Source organism: Podospora pseudocomata, chromosome 3, assembly GCF_035222375.1.
Source record: "Podospora pseudocomata strain CBS 415.72m chromosome 3, whole genome shotgun sequence".
In the NCBI taxonomy this organism is placed as follows: Eukaryota; Fungi; Ascomycota; class Sordariomycetes; order Sordariales; family Podosporaceae; genus Podospora; species Podospora pseudocomata.
In genome coordinates, this window is record NC_085887.1 from 781,611 (window position 1) to 802,581 (window position 20,971).

General features: G+C 51.8%; 5 protein-coding genes across 5 annotated transcripts; 2 read left to right on the forward strand and 3 right to left on the reverse strand.

The window, feature by feature from the left end:
• Nucleotides 1-160: 160 nt before the first annotated feature.
• QC762_302330 (uncharacterized protein) lies at nucleotides 161-1,339 on the reverse strand (the record flags this gene model as incomplete). Its single annotated transcript, XM_062888522.1, has 1 exon — nucleotides 161-1,339. The coding sequence occupies one exon, from the start codon at nucleotides 1,337-1,339 to the stop codon at nucleotides 161-163; it is 1,179 nt and encodes a 392-aa protein (XP_062744391.1).
• Nucleotides 1,340-1,816: 477 nt separating this feature from the next.
• Nucleotides 1,817-3,018, forward strand: RPC31 (DNA-directed RNA polymerase III subunit C31; the record flags this gene model as incomplete). Its single annotated transcript, XM_062888523.1, has 2 exons — nucleotides 1,817-1,966; nucleotides 2,055-3,018. 2 exons carry the CDS (start codon nucleotides 1,817-1,819, stop codon nucleotides 2,754-2,756), a joined length of 852 nt encoding a protein of 283 aa, XP_062744392.1. The 3' UTR covers nucleotides 2,757-3,018.
• A 201-nt stretch (nucleotides 3,019-3,219) lies between these two features.
• On the reverse strand, nucleotides 3,220-5,153 carry NUP49 (Nucleoporin nup49/NSP49 (Nuclear pore protein nup49/NSP49)). The gene is made up of 3 exons (XM_062888524.1): nucleotides 4,729-5,153; nucleotides 4,104-4,631; nucleotides 3,220-4,044 (listed from the first exon to the last, which is right to left on the reverse strand). Exons 1-3 carry the CDS (start codon nucleotides 4,791-4,793, stop codon nucleotides 3,234-3,236), a joined length of 1,404 nt encoding a protein of 467 aa, XP_062744393.1. The 5' UTR covers nucleotides 4,794-5,153; the 3' UTR covers nucleotides 3,220-3,233.
• Nucleotides 4,754-6,511, forward strand: FIP1 (Cleavage polyadenylation factor subunit fip1). Its single transcript, XM_062888525.1, has 3 exons — nucleotides 4,754-5,417; nucleotides 5,474-5,526; nucleotides 5,579-6,511. Exons 1-3 carry the CDS (start codon nucleotides 5,205-5,207, stop codon nucleotides 6,312-6,314), a joined length of 1,002 nt encoding a protein of 333 aa, XP_062744394.1. The 5' UTR covers nucleotides 4,754-5,204; the 3' UTR covers nucleotides 6,315-6,511.
• Nucleotides 6,512-6,909: 398 nt separating this feature from the next.
• QC762_302370 (uncharacterized protein) lies at nucleotides 6,910-13,803 on the reverse strand. Its single transcript, XM_062888526.1, has 10 exons — nucleotides 13,048-13,803; nucleotides 11,904-12,992; nucleotides 11,012-11,838; nucleotides 10,935-10,956; nucleotides 10,817-10,874; nucleotides 10,485-10,720; nucleotides 9,964-10,426; nucleotides 8,752-9,913; nucleotides 8,497-8,701; nucleotides 6,910-8,435 (listed from the first exon to the last, which is right to left on the reverse strand). The coding sequence occupies exons 5-8, from the start codon at nucleotides 10,836-10,838 to the stop codon at nucleotides 8,880-8,882; spliced, it is 1,755 nt and encodes a 584-aa protein (XP_062744395.1). The 5' UTR covers nucleotides 10,839-10,874; nucleotides 10,935-10,956; nucleotides 11,012-11,838; nucleotides 11,904-12,992; nucleotides 13,048-13,803; the 3' UTR covers nucleotides 6,910-8,435; nucleotides 8,497-8,701; nucleotides 8,752-8,879.
• Nucleotides 13,804-20,971: the final 7,168 nt, after the last annotated feature.

Below are 20,971 nucleotides of genomic sequence, written 5' to 3' on the forward strand. Positions count from 1 at the left end.
AAAGTTTAGCGGTTAAGCTTTCTGTAGCACCAAAATCTTTTGTTTCTTTTCTGCATCGTACATATTTTGTTATTGTAGCACAGAAAGCAGCTGGCATTGTACATAAGAGTCAAAACTCTATTTGTGGCCTGCTTAAATACCATCACCAAGAAGCAATATATCAACGCAACGGCACCTCCGCAACCGGAGGCATAACCACCCTCAACCACGCCCTCAAGTCATCCGCCTCCTCCGCCACCGTCCGATCCGGCAACGTGTCCAGCGCGGCCCTGAGCATATCATCATGCGGCACCGCATCCCTCAGCAAACCCTTGACAATCGCCTCCTTGACAGCCGAATACTCGGTTATCCGCATCAAACTGACAAACGCCTCGAAAAAGTCCACCAGGTTGAGGTGCATCAGCGCGTCCCTCTTGTCAACCATCCTCAACGCTGCGTACTGCAGCAACCCCTCTCCTTGTTGGGGAGGGTTAGTGGCCGCGTTTTCATTTCTTGTTGCGCCGTTCATTTCCGTGTCGGAGTCATCATCCGTTAGATGGCCATTGGTGAGGTGGATGGGTGTTGGGGCCAGGATGTTAGATGAAGCGATGGCGTCAATGTTCAAGGCTGCTAAGCGGGGTAGGATACGGAGGGTCCTCCCTTGGGCGAGGGAGAGCTGGGAGGTGTTGTTTGCTGTTCCTGGATGGCGGCCTGAGATGAGGTCGAGGAGGAGGTTGTAGGTGGATGGTTGGTGGAAGATGAGTTTCCAGAGTTCACCCTTGCCGGGGACGCGGCGGAGGACGAGTTCGTGATGAGAAGGGGTGGTTCCGGTGGTGATTGCTGGGGGTGGTGGGGGTGGTGGACGGGGGCAGTCGATGTCTAGGAGGTCTCCTAGGACTTTGGAGGCTTTTTGGCCGACTTCTACTTTTGGGGAGGAGAGCCAGGCTGTGAGGAGGGAGGTGACGAGGGAGGGCATGACGGAGAGGATGGCGGCATCGGTGGGGGTTTTGGCGGCTTTGTGGAGGATGGTCAGGCCTAGGAGTTGGGCTGCTGGGGCGGGGGAGGTGAGGGCTTGGTTGAGGGAGTCTTCGGAGGCAAGCTGGAGGACTTGGGTGAAGGATATAGGGCGGAGGAGCTTGATGGTCAGGGAGACGATCACGGCTGGGTCGTCGTTGTATTGTTGGAGGATTTGAGTGAGCTTGGGGAGGAGTGAGGGGATGAGAGGCGGGATGTTGGAGTCTGTGAGCTGAAGCTCAACATCATCGAAGAGCTTGGGGATGATGGCGAGGTTTGGATCTTGAATGAGGTCGTCAAGATGGTTGTTGAGCTCGTCGAGCCCAGAGATGGGGACGTTATCCATTGTGATGGGTGTGTGAACTTGCGGGTGAAGAGAGTGATTATTGCTGAGCTGTGAGAGACAAAAAATGAGGCTATGAGACGACAAGGTGGTGATGATCAAGGCAGCACTTGTGATGACCAAGCTGAGTGGAGGGGTCCAGGCCTTCTGGTATTGAAGGTGCGGGGCGCTGGGAGATTCCATGCAGGGGTCATATTTTAGTGGATCTCGGGTGGTACCTGACACCCACCCAGGTGTCTTGGCGAGGCCTGCAGCTTGCTGATGCCCCGCAGGAACTTTTTTGAAGCTCAATGTCAGCGTTGGACATGCGACCGACTCACTCACTCACTCACTCACTCACTCACTCGGCCAACCCATTCATCAACCCAACAATACCCATTAATTCGCTTATTATACAGCCTCAGACAACAGCAGCGATTACCAGACCGAAACCACACTTTTTAACCACCCCAAAGTCACTCTCACAACACCAATACCAACATGTTCAGAGGCGGGCGAGGAGGTCGTGGCCGTGGCCGCGGCGGTCCCATGATGGGCAACAGGCGCGAGATCGCACAAAACAGCGTTCCATGGGCCATTGACCCAAAAGACGGCATCTTCATCGACGGAAAACCCAGTGATACCTACCCAGTATGTTCCACACCTCGACCCTCCTCACCTGGATGGTGTGTCACCCAAAAAAAAAAAAAAAAAAACCTAACCTTGTAACCCCCTCCAGGTCTGGAACGTCCCAAAACCACCAACCCTCACCAAAAAAGAAGAGAAACAGCTCGACTACTTCCTCATCTTCCGCGAGCAAGCCCACGACAGCCCTCTCTACACAGAACCCCCTCCGCGATCAAAAGACTCGCGGAAGCGCGCCTACGGCCAGGCCCAGATCAACTCCCGCTACGCCGACGAGAGCAAGGCGACGATAGACCCCTTCACAGCCATCGAGACGTACAGCAAGCGGTTCGAGCGCAAGAAGCGCACCCTCCCCGATTTCAGCAACCTCCCTTTCGCCAAGGAGTTCTTCCCAACCGAGCTACACGCGACATTGGACGGTCTTGACGATCCAAATGCCGATAGAAAGAGGCGCAGGACAGGGCCCAAGAAGTTGGCCGTGTCCAACATTACGAGCTACGGTGCGGGGGATTTGGATGAGGATGGTGACGAGGTCAATGGGGAGCCGGACTTCCGTAAGGCTCTGGAGCTGCTCGATAATGTCGAGAAGCTGGATGGAGAGGATGCGTTCTTGTCGGGTGAGGAGGATGAATGGGGTAATGAAGATGAGGATAATGAGGATGCGGCGGATGCCGAGGCTGCGGATCAGTACGAGGACGAGTCGGAAGATGATTACAACGCGGAGCAGTACTTTGAGAATGACGATGATGATTATGGGGATGACGGGGGTGATGATGGTGGCGAGGGTGTGTTTTAGGCTGGAGGTTTGTGGGGGAGTCTGGGATGAGGGAGGTGGGACTGGTTTGTTGGTTTTAGGGCGAATGGGAACATTAGGAGTAGGTCATGGTTATCAGAATTATACCCGGTTCTTATTTCACAGTTTTGACTTGATGCATTTGTGATGCGGAGGAGATATCATGAAAATCTCTGCCATCTTCATCTCATATACCACCACTAATGGAGCAAAATCGCGGTTTCGTGTTTGATACAGCAAATTGATGACAACACAGTCAGATGACCTAACCACCTTGTGAACGTGTTGGCACTCCAGACTGTCTCCTTCCCCTTGCACATCCACAACTCACATACACCCTTTCTCGGCAACAAAAGCTTTTTTGTCTTTGTACAAGAATATTGCTTTCCCCAAACAAAGTATCTCAACCAATAAACCACCGTGACGCCTGCCCCCTTCCCTATGCTCTTACAACCCTCCCCCCTGCCAAAAACTCCAGATCTAACTCCCATGCCCCATGAAATCCTTGAGCTGCAGCTCCGTAATCCCCTCCTTCAACCCCCCAACCTTGCCAGCCACCTTGAGAATGCCCTCCTCGAATTCCCTAAGAACCGCCGCTAGCTCGAGTACATTCTCATCCACCCCGTTCTGCCCAGGGCGGTTCCCAGCCGCGGCCCTCTGCAGCGCCTCCATCATATTGCCCTGCACGCCGTGAAGATGAACCTCGATCTCGCCCAGGTTCTTTTCAAACCTATTCATCATCGTGTCCATCTCATCCGCCGTCTTGCTGAAGAACGTGATCAAATCCGAGTTACTCTCCGCATTGGCGTCGCCCGCTCCGGTAGATCCCCCTTTTGACCACAGCCCTGTCTGGTGGTACTGGACCGGAAGCTTGAGGTTGTCGATAGCCTTAAAGGACAGCCTCGCGTTGTCGGCGTCGGTCTTGATCAGCTCGTGGAGCTGGTTGATGGCGTCAATGTCGCTTTCTAGGGCGCGGTGGGCGCCCTCGGACTTGCGGCTGACGAAGCTGACGTCTGTGGGGATGGCAGAGAGAAGTTCGCCGTGGGAGGGCAAGAAAGCTTCCACGGCTTCGTAATCCCGGATGCATTTCTGGATCCTATCATCAATGTCGGCGATTTCTTTCTGGAGGGTTTCCTGGAGGTCGTTGAAGCGGGTGGTGGAGCGGATGTTGGACAGGTCGATGCGGACGCCTGGGACGACGGATTGCTTGGCTGTCTGGCCCATGGTGAGGCCGGGAACCTGTTGCTGGGCTGGTTGTTGCATCGTTGACTGGCCGAGGCTGCCGCCGCCGCTGAGGGGAGAGGTGTTAGTACATCTTCATGACCGAGGCGTAGGCTGGGGAGGACTTACAAAAGTGAGGTGGCTGCGGGAGCATCTGGCTTGGTTCCAAACATACTGGTACCTGTGGTGGTAGATGTGCCTCCAAAAAGGCCTCCTTGCTGCTGCTGAGGTTGCTGTGGTGTCGCGCCAAAGAGACCACCAGATTGCTGAGGCTGGGTCTGCTGCGTCGTCGCTCCTCCAAACAGGCTCATGGTCTGAGGCTGTTGCGCAGTCGTCGCGGTGCCACCGCCAAAGAGACCACCGGTTTGTTGCTGCTGTTGAGGTTGAGCTGGCTGTGTTGTGCCTAGCTTGTTCCCGAATAGACCTCCGGTCTGAGCCTGTGGTGTTGTCGTTGTTTGACCAAGAAGACCTCCGCTCTGCTGAGGCTGCGAAGTTGCTGTCGTGCCGAACAGGGAGCCGGTTGGCTGCTGTGGTTGAGTCGTCGCCGTGCTGGTACCGCCAAACAGAGATGTCCCTTGCTGGGCGGGCTGGGTCGTGGTTGTTGATCCAAAAAGTCCACCGCCTGCCGCGGGAGTTTGCTGTGTCGTGCCGCTGCCGCTATGTGGGAACGAGTCAGTCCATCTGCATGTCTCGGCCGGGCAGCAATGCGCCCTGCAGTATGTAGTCGCAAACAAAGGAAGGGACGGGAACCTACAAAAGATTGGCGCCGCCCGTGTTGATGCTGAGGCCCCCGGGGCCACTAGCTGATCTCCCAAACATGGCGACGACGGTTTCAACGATGGCAGCGATTGGATAATGGCTGGAATGTAGACTGTCGAGTTGGGTGGATCGAACTGCTCAGGAAGGAATGAATGTCGACTCGGTGGGCGTGTGTTTAATGTTTCTTCTGCCCCACGAAAATAGAGAGCTCCAAAGGTCGGGTCGTCGCAAGTTGGTTGACCGTTGCACTGTGCGATTGTTGACCTCTGCCGCCGCGCAGCAACCAAAAAAAAGAAGCTTGGGCCCCGTCGCGCTTGAGCCGCGCAGAAGCTCCATTCGCGCCTCACCGCCTGCCTAAAAAGGTGTACCTCACCGGCCCATTAGCTAATGCTCCAAACAACCTTCTTTGGCCATCTCTTGTTTTTGCTTCTTTGACAAAACTGCAACTTTGCTGAACACAACCTAGTCAACATGTCTTCATCACAGCCCCCCATGGATATCGACGAGGATGAGGACTTTTATGGTGACTCCGATCAGGAGGCCACCCCCGCGACCACCACCACTGCCCAACCTGCTGCGACTGCTGCTGCTCCCCCAGCCGCCCCCAAGAACGACAGCAACTCCGATCTAGAGGAAGGCGAAGAGGAAGACGAAGGCGGCGAGATGGACGAGGACGAGGATAGTGTTTGTACACCTTACATCTTCAGGCTCGGTCCCCAATTGCTAACATTTCCTTCCAGGACATCGACATCATCACCGAGAGAAAAGACAACTCCCAGCCCGCCCCTCCACCGTGAGTTCTACCTCCTACCCACCGCTTGCGCCAAAACTGACAATCATCCCAGACAATCCAAATACAGCGAGATCCGAAATATTCCCCAACGATCAACAACCGCCCCCGAAGGCGCCCCCCCAAAACAATACCCCTCCGTCCCCCGCGAGGAGTCCCGCCAGCAACAACAGACCGAGCTACCCCCTGTGTCAACCTCCAAGATCGATGTCAACGCCATCCCGATCCACAAGCCCACTGGCAAGCCCCTCACACAAGTAAACATCGACGAAGACCTCCCAGACAACGACAAGCCCTGGCGCAAACCGGGCACCGATCTGTCGGATTACTTCAACTACGGCTTTGACGAGTTCACCTGGGCTCTCTATGCCCAAAAGCAGGAGGCCATGCGCGGGGAGTATAACCAGGATGCTATCGCTCAGAACAACACAAAGATGATGGAAGAGATGACCAAGATGATGATGATGGGCGGCATGATGCCTGGTGCTGGTGGGCCAGGCGGACCGGGGATGGGTGTTCCTGGCGGTGGTCCTCAAATGCAGGGGATGGATGGTATGGCACCAGAGATGCAGGCGATGATGCAGCAGATGATGGCGAGTGGGATGGATCCGAGCCAGATGGGCGATATGAGTGGCATGTTCCAGGGTGGGCAGCAACCTGGTGGTCATGGTGGGCAGCAAGGTCAAGGAGGGTTTGGTCAGGGTGGGTTTGGGGGGAATCAAGGGCAGGGTTATGGATATGACCAGCAGATGGGTGGTGGGAGAGGGAGGGGAAGAAGGGGGAGGTGGTAAATGTGTGTGTGGTGTGAGTGTACGATACCCTTAAAATGGATTACTGGATCAGGATAATGTTATGTCAAGGCAAGGAGTTATATTGGTACACGTTGTTTCTACATTCAGACTGTGACGCATGTTACTACTCGGTGGGACAAGCATACGGTGGTTTGATGAACCCCTTTACATCTGATCGATCCATCATTATAGCTCTCGAATTCATTGATGCTCACCATTGAGCCCATGTCTCTGCACCCCTTATGACAGCTCAGCTTTGTGATCCCGTTTCATGCAACATGGTGTTTTATCACAGTGCCGTTGTTTCTTGGCCCCTAGACAAGAGAGTTGATGCACAAATGTGCGTCTTCGCTCCCTCGTCTTGGTGGTCCCGCTTTATCCACCCCTGATGGAAGACGTCCTACCTACCCAATAATGGAACGGGTTAAGGATGGCAATTCTGGGGTGGAGGAGGGTGATGAAAGAACTGGGGGTATTGCTTTGAATGAGGAAAGGTTGGAAGAAGTGGTGGTGTGAGTCGGGGCTGGCGCTGTGGAGAGGTGTGCATGGGGAGAAAAGAAGAAAAATTAGGAGGAAAATAAGGAAAATAAAAATAGATCATGAAAGGAATCCTGGGCATATTGATTGAGCTCGTGATTGTAATACTTCTACGGAACCTTCAAGCTGAGACTATTTTGAGAAAAAAAAACCTCAATTATTCGTGTGAAGCTCGGAATATAAACCTAACCAAGACCCTTGATAAACCTCTCTTGCTCACGAATCAGTTTTCCCGAAAAATTCAAGTGCTCGTAGAGGTTTGGAGGGGCATTCGCGTGTTCTATTTGCTCCCTGCTCCCTGCTCATGTAAGTGATGGATCCAGTAGTTGTGTAAGTGGTGTGTTCTGAGCAACTGTATGAGCGGGCGGTGAATCCAGTAAAAGGGGTTGTGAATGGCGACGGTCTGTTCTGGTGCCAGACATACCGTGCCACCAAAGCAGGTCCAAGACGGTCCGTACTCCTCATGCCACATCCTTTGTCCCTGAGATCAGAATACAAAACCACTCCCACAAGTCTAGCGAACTGCCCGCTCTCCCATCTCCGTATCTGCACTTTTAGCCTTCCCCCACCTAGCCAAAATCCTCCGCAACCTCCCGTGACGTTTCCCCTTCTGCTTAGTCGACGGTGCTTCTGGCTCTATTCCACTTACTCTCTCACCGCCAGAAAGAGCTAAGGATATAGTCGATCTCCTTCGCAAAGACCTCGTCCTCCGAGACCGCGCCTCAATCGACCACTCTTCACCATCCTCTCGCTCGCTACCCCCAGCTGAATCAACATCGAACCAACCCGGATAGTGGCGGTCCGAGTCTGACCCTCGGTGGCTTCTGCGACCTGCCGAGCGAGAGCGAGGTTCGGACCGGAAACGGCCCCTTCGTGGATGTTCAAAGGACGAGTCTGTATCGCTTTCCTCCTCAGACATGGACCAGTACGAGCTGCTGACGTCGCTCCTCGGTCGTCGTGGGCGGCGTGCTGATCTGTTTGCTTTCTTTCTGCCCATGAGGCAGAGCCCAATGGCCACCAACATTGGTAGTGCAATACACATGAAGAGTGTGTTGCCAATACGAGATAGAAAGCGGCGGATCCCAGTCAGAAAGTGGTGGAGCGGGTAGTCAGTGACGTATCTGTCATTCCAACGGCTACCACTGAAAGGATTCCGTCTGCTCCGTTGGAGATACCGTTGCCACTTCCACAGGCGACGAAGCCCTGGGATATGGGTGTGAAAGGTGAATGTGCCAAATAGTTTGGCGTAACCGGGATCGTTGCTGCCGGCAGAGTGCCTAAGCGGTCCAAACCAATTTAACCATCCCCCATGTTGGACAGGTTTGTTCAAAGAGGCTGTCTTTCCTCGGGACTTTGGCGGTGGCAATTGATGATCAACAGCTGTGGTTTCCTTGTCTGAGTCGTAATCGCCGGTACGTAGTATAACCCCAGTTTGACCGTCGACACCAGGAGCCTTGTTATCGCCGCCTTGTGCGTCCTTCTTTTTTACAAGGCGACGATATGCCTTCCGAACAGCATCAGACAGGTCGTTCACGTAAACTGCTATGATGACTAGTGGTGTGAAGATGGAAGCAGAGATGCCAACTGTGACATGGTCCAATGTTAGCACTCAGTGATTTGTAGACGACAGTTTTTGCGAGCTTACACAGATAACCGCAAACTTGACCGAGCGGCCACGAGGTTTCTTCTGAGGCCTCATCTTTGGGGAAGATATCGACGTCCAAAGCAAAGAAACTGGCCATAAAAGATAGCGGCAGCTAGGGTTTCCCATGATTAGTATCAAAATGCCAGGAACAAAGCGCCGGACAACCTACAAAGATGGCTGTCACAATTGTGAAGAAGAGAATTGTCTGGGCGACTCGTCAGCAAGGACATCATAAGATGGGAACTTGGACCTCACATTTCCCTGTCTCTGCGTTTCTTCCGACCCTTCACGTGAAAATCGCGCCTCCCAGCCGTTCGCGTGTTTCTGTTTCAAGTCAAGAAGACTTTCCAGCTGTCATTGAAGATTAATAACGACGAAGGCTCTCAGGGCCTTTTGGCGCCCAAACTCACCAAGGATTGGACTTTTTCGGCCACTTCCAACATGTTTGTGACGACTCGGATGTGACCTTGAACGATGCCGAGGGTCCCATACATCAGGTCAGGATGGGTGAGGAGAGCTTTCTGCTTCTTCGTTTCTGGCTTGTTTACCCGGTCGGACGAGGCCGTCGGTCCCCATTCCTCCTGATCTCGCCTTTTCGCCTCTGGGCCTTTTATCAGTTGTGGTGAGGGTCCTGCCGCCTGTTGTTCAGATTGTCCTTCCTTCCCCTTCCCCTTTAACTCTCCTTGGCTTGAACTTCGAGCGAGTTCTCCACCGTTGGAACATTCACCACCTTGTATTGAACTGTCGGTTGGGAGAGTTCCAGTGGCCTGTTGATGGCACAGGACCTCTTGGAAGTGAACATGCCTAGGTGGCACATCTGACCCAACCTTCGAGGTATCGTTTACTACCGGCCCCTGCCCAAAGGCTCGAAGCAAGTCCCTTACTAAACCTTCAATTTCACGGTTCCGCAGCGGCTTATCGGCGTCATCTTCCCCGTCGCTTTCGTCATCTCTCCCTTTCTTAGGATAGAGTAGCAAAAGACTCTGAAGCACCGTCTCCTGTTGTGACAAAATAGTCTTGATAATGGTTAGCTCATCCTGGATGTCCATAATCTCAATGAGAAGCTTTGTCTCCTCGTCCAGGCGTAAGAGGGACTCGATCTCTTTCTTCTTCTTTTTCGGACTGAGGTTTCCCTTCTCTAATCGAGTGGTAATTCGACGAAACTCGTCAAAAAGGAGGTTCTGCTTCTCAGACACACTGTTGATGGAACCTCTGAAGCAATCCTCAAAACGAAACCCTGCAGGCCCCTTCCGCTTGCAAAAGTCAAGGCTTGTTCTGAGAATCAGGTGGAGCAGGTGTTCGGCCGAGCGGATGAGTGGTCTTTCTTTGTTGCCTCCAAGCTCGGCCATTAGGGCCTTCATGAGATCGTAAGACTCGTCTCCATTCCATGTGGTTGGAAAGCTCGTGATGACGGTCCCTTTGATCGGGGTCAGTAGGCTATACCATGTAGCGTGTTGGCAGACGTACCGTTATGGAGAATCCACACCCACAGCTGATCAACCATGATGATGGGTCTGTCCTTGGCCTTGTCGCATGCCTTTGTGTCCTTGGCCCATTTATAAGCAACCTGACTCTTGTCTCTTGTCTCAGTCGAGCTTAGCATGTAATAAGAAAACTGATCCAGCGTGCGGCGACAATGCACAGGCTTGGGCGAGCGTAAGTAGCCGTCTAACAGAAGCGATTGATTGCTAACAGGCATGGCATTCCGAAGCAGTTTGGCAGCATCCTTGAACGGGCTACTGGGCGTGGAATAATATGAAGAAGAGACTGTGCTTCTTCTCTTAGCATGCCTTGAAGGCGATGACTTGGATGCTGCAGCCTCTGAAATTACTTTATCTTGCTGTGAGGTTTTCAATTCACCGGAAGCATTCGAGATGGCGTCGCTGAGATACTTGCGGTGCCGGTGACATTCGAAACCGAAAATGGGTAGCTACCAAGGGTCAGCATGTCTGTTTCTCGCCCAAGACTCGATGGTCCACCAGACTTACAAAAATCACGATGGCATCAGACTCCTTTGACTCGGACACACTAGATTGGCTAGACCCCAATTTGTCAACAGCGGCAACATCTCCAGGACCCAAGGTAAGCGTAATTCCACTTTCTGAAGAGCTTCCTCGTCGGACTGCGTTCGGCCTTTCAGTGGACTGCGTCTTTTCAGGCAGTCCATAGGAATGTTTATATCTCTTGGCTTGCGGCATCATGTAACGATCGATCACAGGAGAACCTGGAGTTGTCAGTAAGAGACTTCATGGTACACGTTTGGACAGCCATGACCGAGGGTGCGGGACTTTGAGAGCACTCTGTACAAGACCAAACTGACCTTGATGGCGCTGACCACCCATGGAACCGTCCTGGATACCTGAACTGATCAATAGGTCCTAGTGAGAATAAGCCAACTGGTTGATCAATGCACAGGCTATGGAAAAACAGGTACGTACATGGACCCATTGCTCCTAATAGGTATGACAGTCAGCGTTTCTGCGACTTGGAATGTTGTGCAGGGGCACTTACATTGTTGGCAGGTAAATGCACCCAGCGACACAATGCCTTCTCTCTCGCTAGGCTGTCTGGCCGCGACATGTCCAGCGTACGGGTTACCCCGAGATCCCCGCTGTAGATTACGTCTGTCACAGTTGCAAAGTCCCAATTGAACTTTTCAGACCACTTTGACCCACGGCGTTTCGTTTGCATGAATATCTCCAACAGGAACATGTCAAAGACATCGCATGCCGAGGCCTGCGTCGAGCCAGGCTCGGGATTGGTGACTCTTTCCAACACGTGATTCATCGTTAACGAGTTCCCTACGATCAAGTTTTTCCTCAACCGCTTGATCCATGCATTCTCAAGTCCAGTTGCGTAGTGCCAGGGGGAGTTGCCGAGAATATCCTTGTCATCCACTTGCAAGCCCGTGTTAGCCTTCACAAGTAGCTTGATTATCTGCGTGAAGACGGCCTTCTTGGCGTCTTTTTCCTGGACTGCCTGGCGAATGGCCGTCGTCAGAGGGGATCTCCCGTTGTTGTCCTTTTCTGTAAGCGACGCCTTGCCTTTGTAGACAAGATTCCTGACAGCGCTTGAATTGCCTGCTTCCACCGCGAGGTGTAGCGGGGTCAACCCTTTTTGGTCTTTAAGATTGACCGGAAATCGTTCCTTGGAAAGATCTGGAAGACGCGCTCGCAGTACTGTGGATTGTGCGGTGCAGTGCTTGACGAGGATAGATCGCTTAATAATCTCGACCAGAGACCTGAAGTCCTCATCCTCATTCCCGTCGAATCTGCTAAGCCGGTGGGATGTTCTGGATCTTCTCTCTAACAACATCACTGACGGGTGTTTGGGGACAATTGTCTTGTCGGTAGGTAGTTAGTAAGCGTGGTAATAATTGAAGTGAGCTCTGGTACGGCACTACTGACCCTGTCACCCTCTTTCACTGGGAGGTAGTGCCATGCTAGGCAAATCTGATTTGCCGAGGCGGTGCTTGAGAATGTGTTCCACAGATAAGAACCGTCGATCTTTCTGCTGTCTGAGGCTTTGATCAAGCCCAAATCGCCGTTATCACTGCTTCCAAACCAGTCGTCTGTCCAGGTTCTGTTTGATAATTGGCTACGACTGCGCGGGTACAGCTCGAGATCTGAGGATTTGCTAGGAGAAGGCGCATCTATCAGAAGCACGCCAGCAACTAAGCCGAGATGTATACTTGATTTGGCGTCATCCGTCTCCGCCAGTCGAAGTTTGACGACAGCCCGCTGAGCAATAAGCGCGCCAAACCCAAGCCCTATGAAGATGATAGGCACCTCTGCGAACCCAGTTTCACCCGGAGGTCGCAGTTGTGCGAGACGTTCGAGCAGGTCCGCCGCTTTCTCGTCGAGATATTTGAATGGTCCATTGGAGGCGGTCTCTATGTCAGAGTACGTGTAGCACAGAACTCGGGCACGCTGAATCTCTGCTGGCAGCATGTGGGGGTCGGTCAGCCAGTTGACACGTCTTTCTGTCCCACGATCGGAAGATGGTCTATCTGTCGACGGTTTGTTTGGGGCACCAGCATCAGTGACGTTTACCGGCCCTTGGTTCGAAGCATCTGGCTTGCTAACCGGCGCATCTTGTGGCTGCTCATCTTGGTCTCGCGGCGAGATCGGACGTTTGGACATCTGTTGACTTTCCAACCTGGTCTCAGCTTCAGCATCATCAGTACCTCCGATGTCTGTCTCCGGAACCGTTGGGAGCCATGATAAGACAGTTGACTGGACCATTTCATATCTCCCTCGCCGTTGACCAGGCGCAGGGCTACCATCACTACCCAGTTTGCGGGCTTCATCAAGGCTTGTCTTGAGAATTAATGTCGTGTTCACCGAGCGCCGGGGGTCGTTCTGGCGTCGCTTAAGCTTCTTACGATGAACCCAGGCCGTTTCCAGTGCTTCGCCAATGTCGTGGATTGCAATGATGTCAACGCACGGCATATAATGGTTGCCTGTCGGGTAGGAGACATGAAGTTCCGAGAACGGCTATAGGCGTTAGTTAGTAATGCATTTCGCGTCTGATTTAGTCTCAGTTGCTCACCCTAAGAATACTGGTCACAGCATTCCCGAACTCCTGTGTCTTGTTGATGGCGCTGAGATTGATTTGGTTTGCCTCTCCCTGAGTGGGTGCACCTGGATCCTGGGGGTTATCAGGAGTCTTTGGTGTTTTCTGCAGATTGAGGCGCTCGCGAATCCTTGCTGGTATAGATTGGTTAGCTGGCAGTGGCCTGGAGTCGTCAACGCTGCCTGGTTCCAAGGGATTCGCGTTTTGCATGGGCCCCTCGCCTGTGGTCGTCATCGTTGGACAGGCGGTTTAGCTGAACACCAACAACGCTCGCTGCGAAGAAATCAGCTTTCCTGCGACTACCATGACCGCTGGATGCCGAATATATATTCTAATCATGCGCTGAGCCGTTATGACAGGACCCTGTCCTCATGGAATGAGCAGCAGGCGTTCGTGGCGTTCCATTGACAGCTTGGGGGTCATGAAATGGGCTGAAACGCGATTCAATTGGTCCAAGAAAAACGTCAATGAGACGCATATTGGGAACACTGCATTTGGTGTTGTCGAATTCGGCTATGATGAGCTGAAAACCACGCAAAGGTTCGCAGAGCCTTGCTATCGGAGGGCTTTGATTTGTGTGCGCTTGATGCGGGTGGCATGACTCAAGGGGTCCCAGCTGCATGTTGCGTCTGCATGTTCGGCATGTTTTTGTGGTACGCTGTCATACTTGTTGCTGGTTCGGGGCAGGAACAGTGAGGCTGGAGGGAAATCGCCCATGCTTTGAACTCGTTGATCATTTGGAAGTCAGCAAAAGTATAATGAGGGAACCCACCTTAAGAGAAAGGCGGCGGGCCGCAATGGAGAATAAGGTTCTCATCCTGGTGGGACACGATATCCCACCCACCACCCTCTCGTTTCCGTTTCTTACGTTATTACGTTGCTCGACCCGAGTTTCTGGGCAGCTGTTCTCTGCACCCCTGCGCAGGTTGTTCCGGGAAAAGGTGTCCTTCGCCTGCATTGATCAAGACATCAATCGATGTTAGTTGGGTTCCATGTTTTTGGGTGACCGATTGAACACAGATTTCAGCTTATGGCCCTCTCTGAGTTCGGATTCGCCGCAAATATCTCCATAATGCCTAGCTTAGTTAGGAGCTCAAACCGAGTAGCATTGGACCCCTACGAAGAATGCATCAGGTATGTATTCACGATGATGGACTTGCCAAACGGAGCAGGCTTACCTCAAGAAGCTCAATCAACGCTTGCCATCTCTCGGTGAAAGAGTCATAGACCTGGTAGTGCAACCCTCTGTGGGCCTTCAGCACCCCGATCCCACCGCGAGACATCCTGATGAGAGCCAGCTAAAAAACAGTGTCAACATTTCGCCGCCTTGAATGGGACTTCGACGACGGTTCTCTTCTTTTTCTACGTACCAAAGTACCATAGGCTGCAAACTCGACTTGGTCCGGATGACGCTCACAGATCCCCTTGCTCGGAAAGCTTTCTTCGCCAGGATACAGGCAGTGGTGAGAACTCCCCAGAGAAGCTTCTTCTTCTCCTCCTTCGCTTGGTCCGCGGAAGGGATAGCGGTCCTGTTTGATAACCAATGGAATGACCCAGGCCTTTGGAACCGAACGGGCTGTAGACTCTCAACCCACTTGACTTGGTAATTCTTCTTGGATTCGTGGTAATCAGCTGCAATGATATCGTAGAACTGTTTTTTGAGAGCTTACTTTTCGGCATCCGATGTTGCGATATTGTCCTTGTTCCGCTCACCGTTGTAGATGTCGGACGCTTCGATCATGAGAGACCAGAATCGTCCTCGTTCTTGATGAAGCCGCCGCGCTCACGGTCGGTCGGCAAAAGCAACACTCAGAGTCACATCATTTTGAATTCATTGATAGAATACAGCAACCTCTTCCAGCTCCCTCCTATCTATATGTCTCCTGTTTTCGGCTAACAATTGGTAAATACGAGACCTTTAAAACCGGGAAGGACCAGTTTATCTACTGCCTCAGACACATCACTTAAAACTCCACGAAGAAAAAGTAGAAAGACCAAAGAAAAGCAATGCCAACGTCTTACTGGGTTGTTTCCCCAAGCAACTAGGCACCTACGCAACCATTAGATGGGGAGAGTCCCGCAAGACAAGGTATCGCCTTTCAGAGAGAAAAACTGTCCAAACCTCGGGAGCTTCTTGAGATACGATAGAGGAATATAATCAAGGTACTTGGGCCCACCAGTTGCCATAGTCCAAATCTTGTGAACCATCGTGCCGATCGCTGTCCTCGGCGGGGTCTTCGTAATTGGGATCAACTCTAGGGGTCTGAATTCAAATCAGGATCCAAGATGTTGAAATCAATGACGTTGAGGGCAAAGGGATCCGGAATATCATTAACGGACAACCTGGTCCCAAACATATCGAGGTTGGCGGGATCGAAACCGGCAGGATTGTAGTCGATGTTGCCGGACGCGGAGATTGATTGTTGATCAAATCGGGCTGTTGCGAGTGGGATACAGTGCCATCGGCCGTAGCTGTATCAAGTGGAGTGTCATGAGTTGGCAGCAACATAATGGTTGACGGGGGCACCGAAACGACCAGGAGAGTTGGCAGCGATGTTATTGTCAACATGCGCGGCCAAATGATTAAGCGGGTTGGCACCAGATTGGACAGTACCACTCGCAGCAAGCTGGTTAGAGATACCAGGAAGAGAATTGGCATCGATGGTTCTGTCGTGAGCGTTTTCCGGACCAGAATGAGGATGCTGATTGAACCTCGCATGGCGGCTAGGACGTGGGTTGTACCCACAGAATCCTGGTGGTTGAAGTTACCTCCGGGAATTGAGCGATCGACGGAATTCAGGCCAAAGCTTTGCTGATGGTTGATGGCCATACGCAAGCTATTCAAAAGGTCACTGATCGTTTCCAAGTATTCATCCAACCCGGTGAACTGATCATCACGGGATATGTAGTTTAGATTGTAATAATTGTAGTTTAGATCATCTTGATCGGCGACAGGTGGTCCCAAATGGTCCGTAAGGTTAGGAGTTGACATCGCAACCTGATCCGTGAAATCCGAAGACACCTGTTCATCAATGGTCAGGTTCTCTGAATGTGTGATTTGTGTAATCGAATGCCATCATCAATGAGGTCGTGCGATGAAGTCGCTGGCCTGCGAAGAAGATGGTGCCTTGGGAGAGAGAGAAGTGTTCAGAGAAAGCTTAACAGAAAGGCAGCGGGAGTGAGAGAAGACGACCTGGGAGTGGGGGCTCTGAGAGAAGATAGATCTTACAAAAGTGGCCCTTCGACGCCGACAGTGCTCGCCATACTGTCCGACCAATGTGGGTTAGGTACGTCTTATTAAGAGCAAGAGTAACCACTCTGCGCTTGAGTGACCTATTGTTGAGAAGAAAACATACCAATGAAGGAGTTGGAGCAGAAAACTTTCCCGAATTAAATTGCAAAAGGACCGTAGCCTTGTGATAAATCCGAGAATGACCAAAGGTATAACATCAATTTTCAGTAGCAAAACTACCATCAGGTAAATTGCAATATATACTGTCGCTCAAGGTTTGGAACATAAAATTAAGTGAACCACAATAACGCAGGTAAAGCGCAGAGCATATACCCAATGGAGCAAGACCGCAACTTGAACTGGAGGTGGAATGGCAAGAAACCTTGGTACCTTGTCTGAAGACCTCATGCATGGCCAAGTGTCCTGTTTGAACATCACGGCACTAGTCATAAGCATGATTATCTACTGTAATCACGCAAGAAATGGGGTATATGAGCCATAATACAGTGAGACACTCAAACACGGAGGAGTGTAGCCCTGCTCGTCAGGCGTGCCATCTAGCAACCGGATGATCACCCTGAACACAGCAGTAGATGACATACTCAAACAGTATTCTGCTAGATCTTCCAGAAGATCTTGATCTATGACCCATATAGCTGTTGTTTTGGAGGTTGCTCATCTAGCAAAGGCAAACTAAGTGGTTGTTACCCCTATCACCCCTGAGTGCGTTGTTGTCCAGCGCAACTCCCCAAGGTTCAACCGGAAACAACCACATCTCCCCCACCTTTGCCAACTTTAATTCAACCACAACTGTCATTCCTCAACCATACATGACACAGAAATGGTGTGTGACCTCTCAGGCGCACTCCATAGTCTCCCAGTTGCGCCAAAGTGACCACACCACTGGCATAACCGCCAAGCGCAAGCCAGCATCTACACCCTAGGTGAGGCTCATCAATTGTGGCGCCGCCACTCCGTTTCCTCCACATCAGAGCTGCACAAATGGCCGCAAATACGTCTCTCCCCCTGCTCCCTCTCAACGCCCGAGATCATGTCAGCGTTCGTGGTCCTTGTATCTTAGCCGGCCGAGGATCTGTGTCTCTCATCGTTGCGTTCGAACCAGGCTGCTGGGGTTGGAAGGACTGACCAATCAGATCATGGACTGCCTCCCAATCGGGCAGGCGATAGTGGGGTACGCTGAGACATGGCTCTTGGCCTCGAACTACCTCACCATCGCCAATGCTCTATGGAGATCTCCATGAGAGAGAGATGTGTCAAGATGGGTATCCAGGAGTGTCGCACTTTGTTCCCATCGTGTGAGGAGGATTTGCGATATTGTTTGCCCTTGATGATCCCGGCGCCTGCACAGAGACTTGTTTGTCCCATGCCCTCTGGATGCAGATACCAATGACTAGTGGCCGCTTTACGTTGAAGCCTTCATTGTTTGATCGAACTTCAGGGTACTTTGATCTCTGAAATCCATCCCAGACTCGTTCGAGTTCGTTTCGGTTGTTTAGGCATTAACGCATTTTGACATGTCATTGAATTGTCAGTATTTCTCCTACTACTGTTTGGTTTACTCTGGTGTTGACCGCGCTTTTGAACAGTATCCCACTCCCCCACAAAAGGCTATCAGACGTGGCACACATGCTCCCCGTGCGATACCAGATCTGAGATGACGGGCGGTTGTTCCGCGATAGAAGTGGGCAATGCTGTTAGGGTTGATACTATTCGGGAGCTAAGTTAGAGACGGAATTATAAATTTTCGGTAAGCCAGTCAGACTTACTAGAGGGTTTAGGGGCTTCCCGTTCCCAAATGCTGTACCCAGTGTTTCATAACACGGGTCGTGAACTTGGAAAGGGTCGACAAGAAGTCGGATAACCCTAAAGGACCGCTCCTTTCAATTGGGACATGATGTTCTTAAGATGTCAGCCACAAATATGACCTTGCAGGAGTGGATAGCTTACCTTGTTTAATGTCAAGAGTTCCAAATCAGGATCACGTTAGGGTTTGGAGGAAGATTTATCACTATTGCACTTGGTGCCCAACTTGTTTGATGCCTGGTCCGTTATATTACGTTAGGTGTAATTTCTCAAAAAAGAGGACTCACTGTGTTCGGGGAGTTGGGATTGATTGTCAGTCGACTCCTCACAGGAAGTGGCAAAATGTCGCGACTGAGCCGCCAAAGGATTTTCTTTTTGCACCCCGAGCACCAGGACCACGCACAGCGCTGCCGCCTAGAAAGACGAGAATTGGTTTCTTAAATGACATTGTCGTGTAGAGCCTGATTTTTAAGATAGTCGGTGTAATCGAGAAGTCGTAGGTGGGTTGGGAGGTAATGTCGACAAATACTCGAAGAAAAATTCAAACGGCGGAGAAGCCGCAGTGGCCTGCAATCTTCCCCTATTACTAGGCCGCACGTTTCAGGCACCATCGACCTTTCCGTTGTCTCCTGCCGCTTCTCTAGCCAAGGGTTTCCGCCGATCATGACCAGTTGGCCAATCTATCCCCATGGCCTTTGACAGTTGCCGGGAAGGTGACGGACATGACTTGATGCCGGTGCCCAGTCAGGTCCTGATCTTCAAATTTCACTCCCTGTGAGATATGATGCTGAAAAAGGTCTTGCAATTCCCATCCACATCGCGTATAGGTGGTCTCGGCTTCTCAACTGACATCAGTCTCCTCTCGGACGCATTCTCCTCGGCTTATTGCTTAATGCCAGGTTGCATCTTGTTTGTACAGCATCTAAATCAAACGCCATTACCTACTCAGCTCATTTCATCAACTTGATAACAACCCAGCTGGTTTACCAGACAAGGAACCACCCTCCATCAGGGTATTCACCTGTACCTTTGAGTCGTTGGCTGGACTCATCGCCATCACTCTGACTCTTGTTCCTTATACCGTCAGTTTCTCTGCCGTCCGAGTCAACCAAGTGCACAGTCGGCATCTTAAGTCTCCGCCACCTCCACCTTGGTTGTGTCTCTCCATAGGAAAAAAGTATTCCTGGAATCTGGAGATTCTCTCCCATGGAAGGAGACCAGCAGCAGGACAGGCCATCTCCCCACTCGTCAAGATGGGTATACCTCTTAATGCCCGATTCATTGAGATTTGACGGGCTCTTTTCTTACAGCTTACCTTGAACCTCCAGCATCCCACCAGGAACGCTCCAAGCCTTCTCTTCCCCGAATAATGTTGCGAGAGAAAAGCCGAGAATCAGCAATGACGAGAATTCGACCAAGATCCTACCATCACAGCAGCAGCCGCCCTGTTTCAAGTTAGCGATGCCGAGTCCTCGTCGCAAAAAATCAACACAAAATCAATAGAAACAGTCGTCAACAAAGTGAAAAGCCAAACGCCAAGCAAGTAGACAAATAAAATAAAAAGGGTATCTTCGGGCTTCGCTGAAAATAAAGTAAAAATAAAGCAAAGGACAATAGGAGAAAGACCAAAGGAGAAGAAGAGAAAGGCCGGCTTTGGTGACTTCTCCAACTCTAGGGGAGAAAAAAGAGATGGAATAGTTTGAGTGTCTTCCACAACTCTGAGCCGACCTGACCATTCAGTTTGAAGAGCAGTGGAAGTATTCCCCAACACCTCGAAGGGTTCATTCCGGATCTTCCTCGCTGCATCCGCTGCCCCGCCCTACCCGCTGCAATCCCGGAGGACCGGCGTTTCCAGCACATCTGGTCGGGTCTTGCAATCCGGTCAGTGGCTTTCGTCTGCGCGACGTGGATCTGACACACTCGGGATGTTATATGTTGCCTCTGCTCATCACCCATCCACCGAAACCCAACATTTGGTAGAAGCTGTCAACGGCACAACGCCAGCCACTAGACGCTCAACCCCCACTGCGGTTGGTCCGCTTCGCGATCAACACCTTCGCCAACATCGATCGAACCCGAGTTCTCTCCGCAAGCCACTTCCTCCAGTTCATTCCACCAAAGCCGTTTCAATGTCGCAGAGTCATCACCCGCATCTAGATTCAAGCCCCCAAACCTAAACTCACAACTGCCACCCGTCCAGTCTTTGCTCGAATTAATCTCTCCACGTGGGTCGTGGGAAAGGGTGTGATGATGTTCAGGGGTCCACACTCAGTGGAACCTCGAAAGCAGAAAACGGCCGGCAGGGTTCAACTCAACGACGTCAAATAGTGGAGTCGCCGGGAACAAGAGGGGTAAGGGGTCCTGCGTTTGGCCCTTATGCACTCAACCCTCGAACCGAGCATCGATTGATGAGACAACTACTTGGAGGACGAGATAGAAAAAGGCGCGCATACCGTTCGTCGTTTCTCTGGTCCTTTTCTGCAAACAATTGGGCTTGTTATTCCCAAACATGTCTGATTTGTAACAAGCCCGCCCCGAAAGCATCTGCCGGGTCCTCGGGTCGAAGTCTCCATGAGGCGCCAAGACATTCCAGTCTCTTCGCCAGTGGGGGCCAACAGTCATCCAACCGCCCTGTTCTCCACGGAATGATGGAAGGGTCCACGGGGTCTCTCTTGATCAAATATCCACCCACGATGTTTCCTCGCTAGCGTCTCCCGGTGCCGTCATGTTTCCAGACAAGCTCCGATGCAGGGGAAGTTCCGGAGCAAAACTACAAGTAGCAGTCTCTTCCCTCTCTCCCCAACAACTTCCGATTCTGTTAATAATACCCGCCTACCACCACGG

Bases quoted from the DNA above. Each gene is read 5' to 3' on its own strand.
- NUP49 (XM_062888524.1), bottom strand. From the start codon at position 4,793: ATGTTTGGGAGATCAGCTAGTGGCCCCGGGGGCCTCAGCATCAACACG. The intron at 4,632-4,728 runs GTAGGTTCCCGT...GTTCCCACATAG, and splicing joins ACGGGCGGCGCCAATCTTTT to CGGCAGCGGCACGACACAGC. The intron at 4,045-4,103 runs GTAAGTCCTCCC...CTCTCCCCTCAG, and splicing joins CCCGCAGCCACCTCACTTTT to CGGCGGCGGCAGCCTCGGCC.
- FIP1 (XM_062888525.1), top strand. From the start codon at position 5,205: ATGTCTTCATCACAGCCCCCCATGGATATCGACGAGGATGAGGACTTT. The intron at 5,418-5,473 runs GTTTGTACACCT...ATTTCCTTCCAG, and splicing joins TGGACGAGGACGAGGATAGT to GACATCGACATCATCACCGA. The intron at 5,527-5,578 runs GTGAGTTCTACC...CAATCATCCCAG, and splicing joins TCCCAGCCCGCCCCTCCACC to ACAATCCAAATACAGCGAGA.
- QC762_302370 (XM_062888526.1), bottom strand. From the start codon at position 10,838: ATGGGTGGTCAGCGCCATCAAG. The intron at 10,427-10,484 runs GTAAGTCTGGTG...GACCCTTGGTAG, and splicing joins CTGATGCCATCGTGATTTTT to CTACCCATTTTCGGTTTCGA. The intron at 9,914-9,963 runs GTACGTCTGCCA...CCCCGATCAAAG, and splicing joins GGTGTGGATTCTCCATAACG to GGACCGTCATCACGAGCTTT.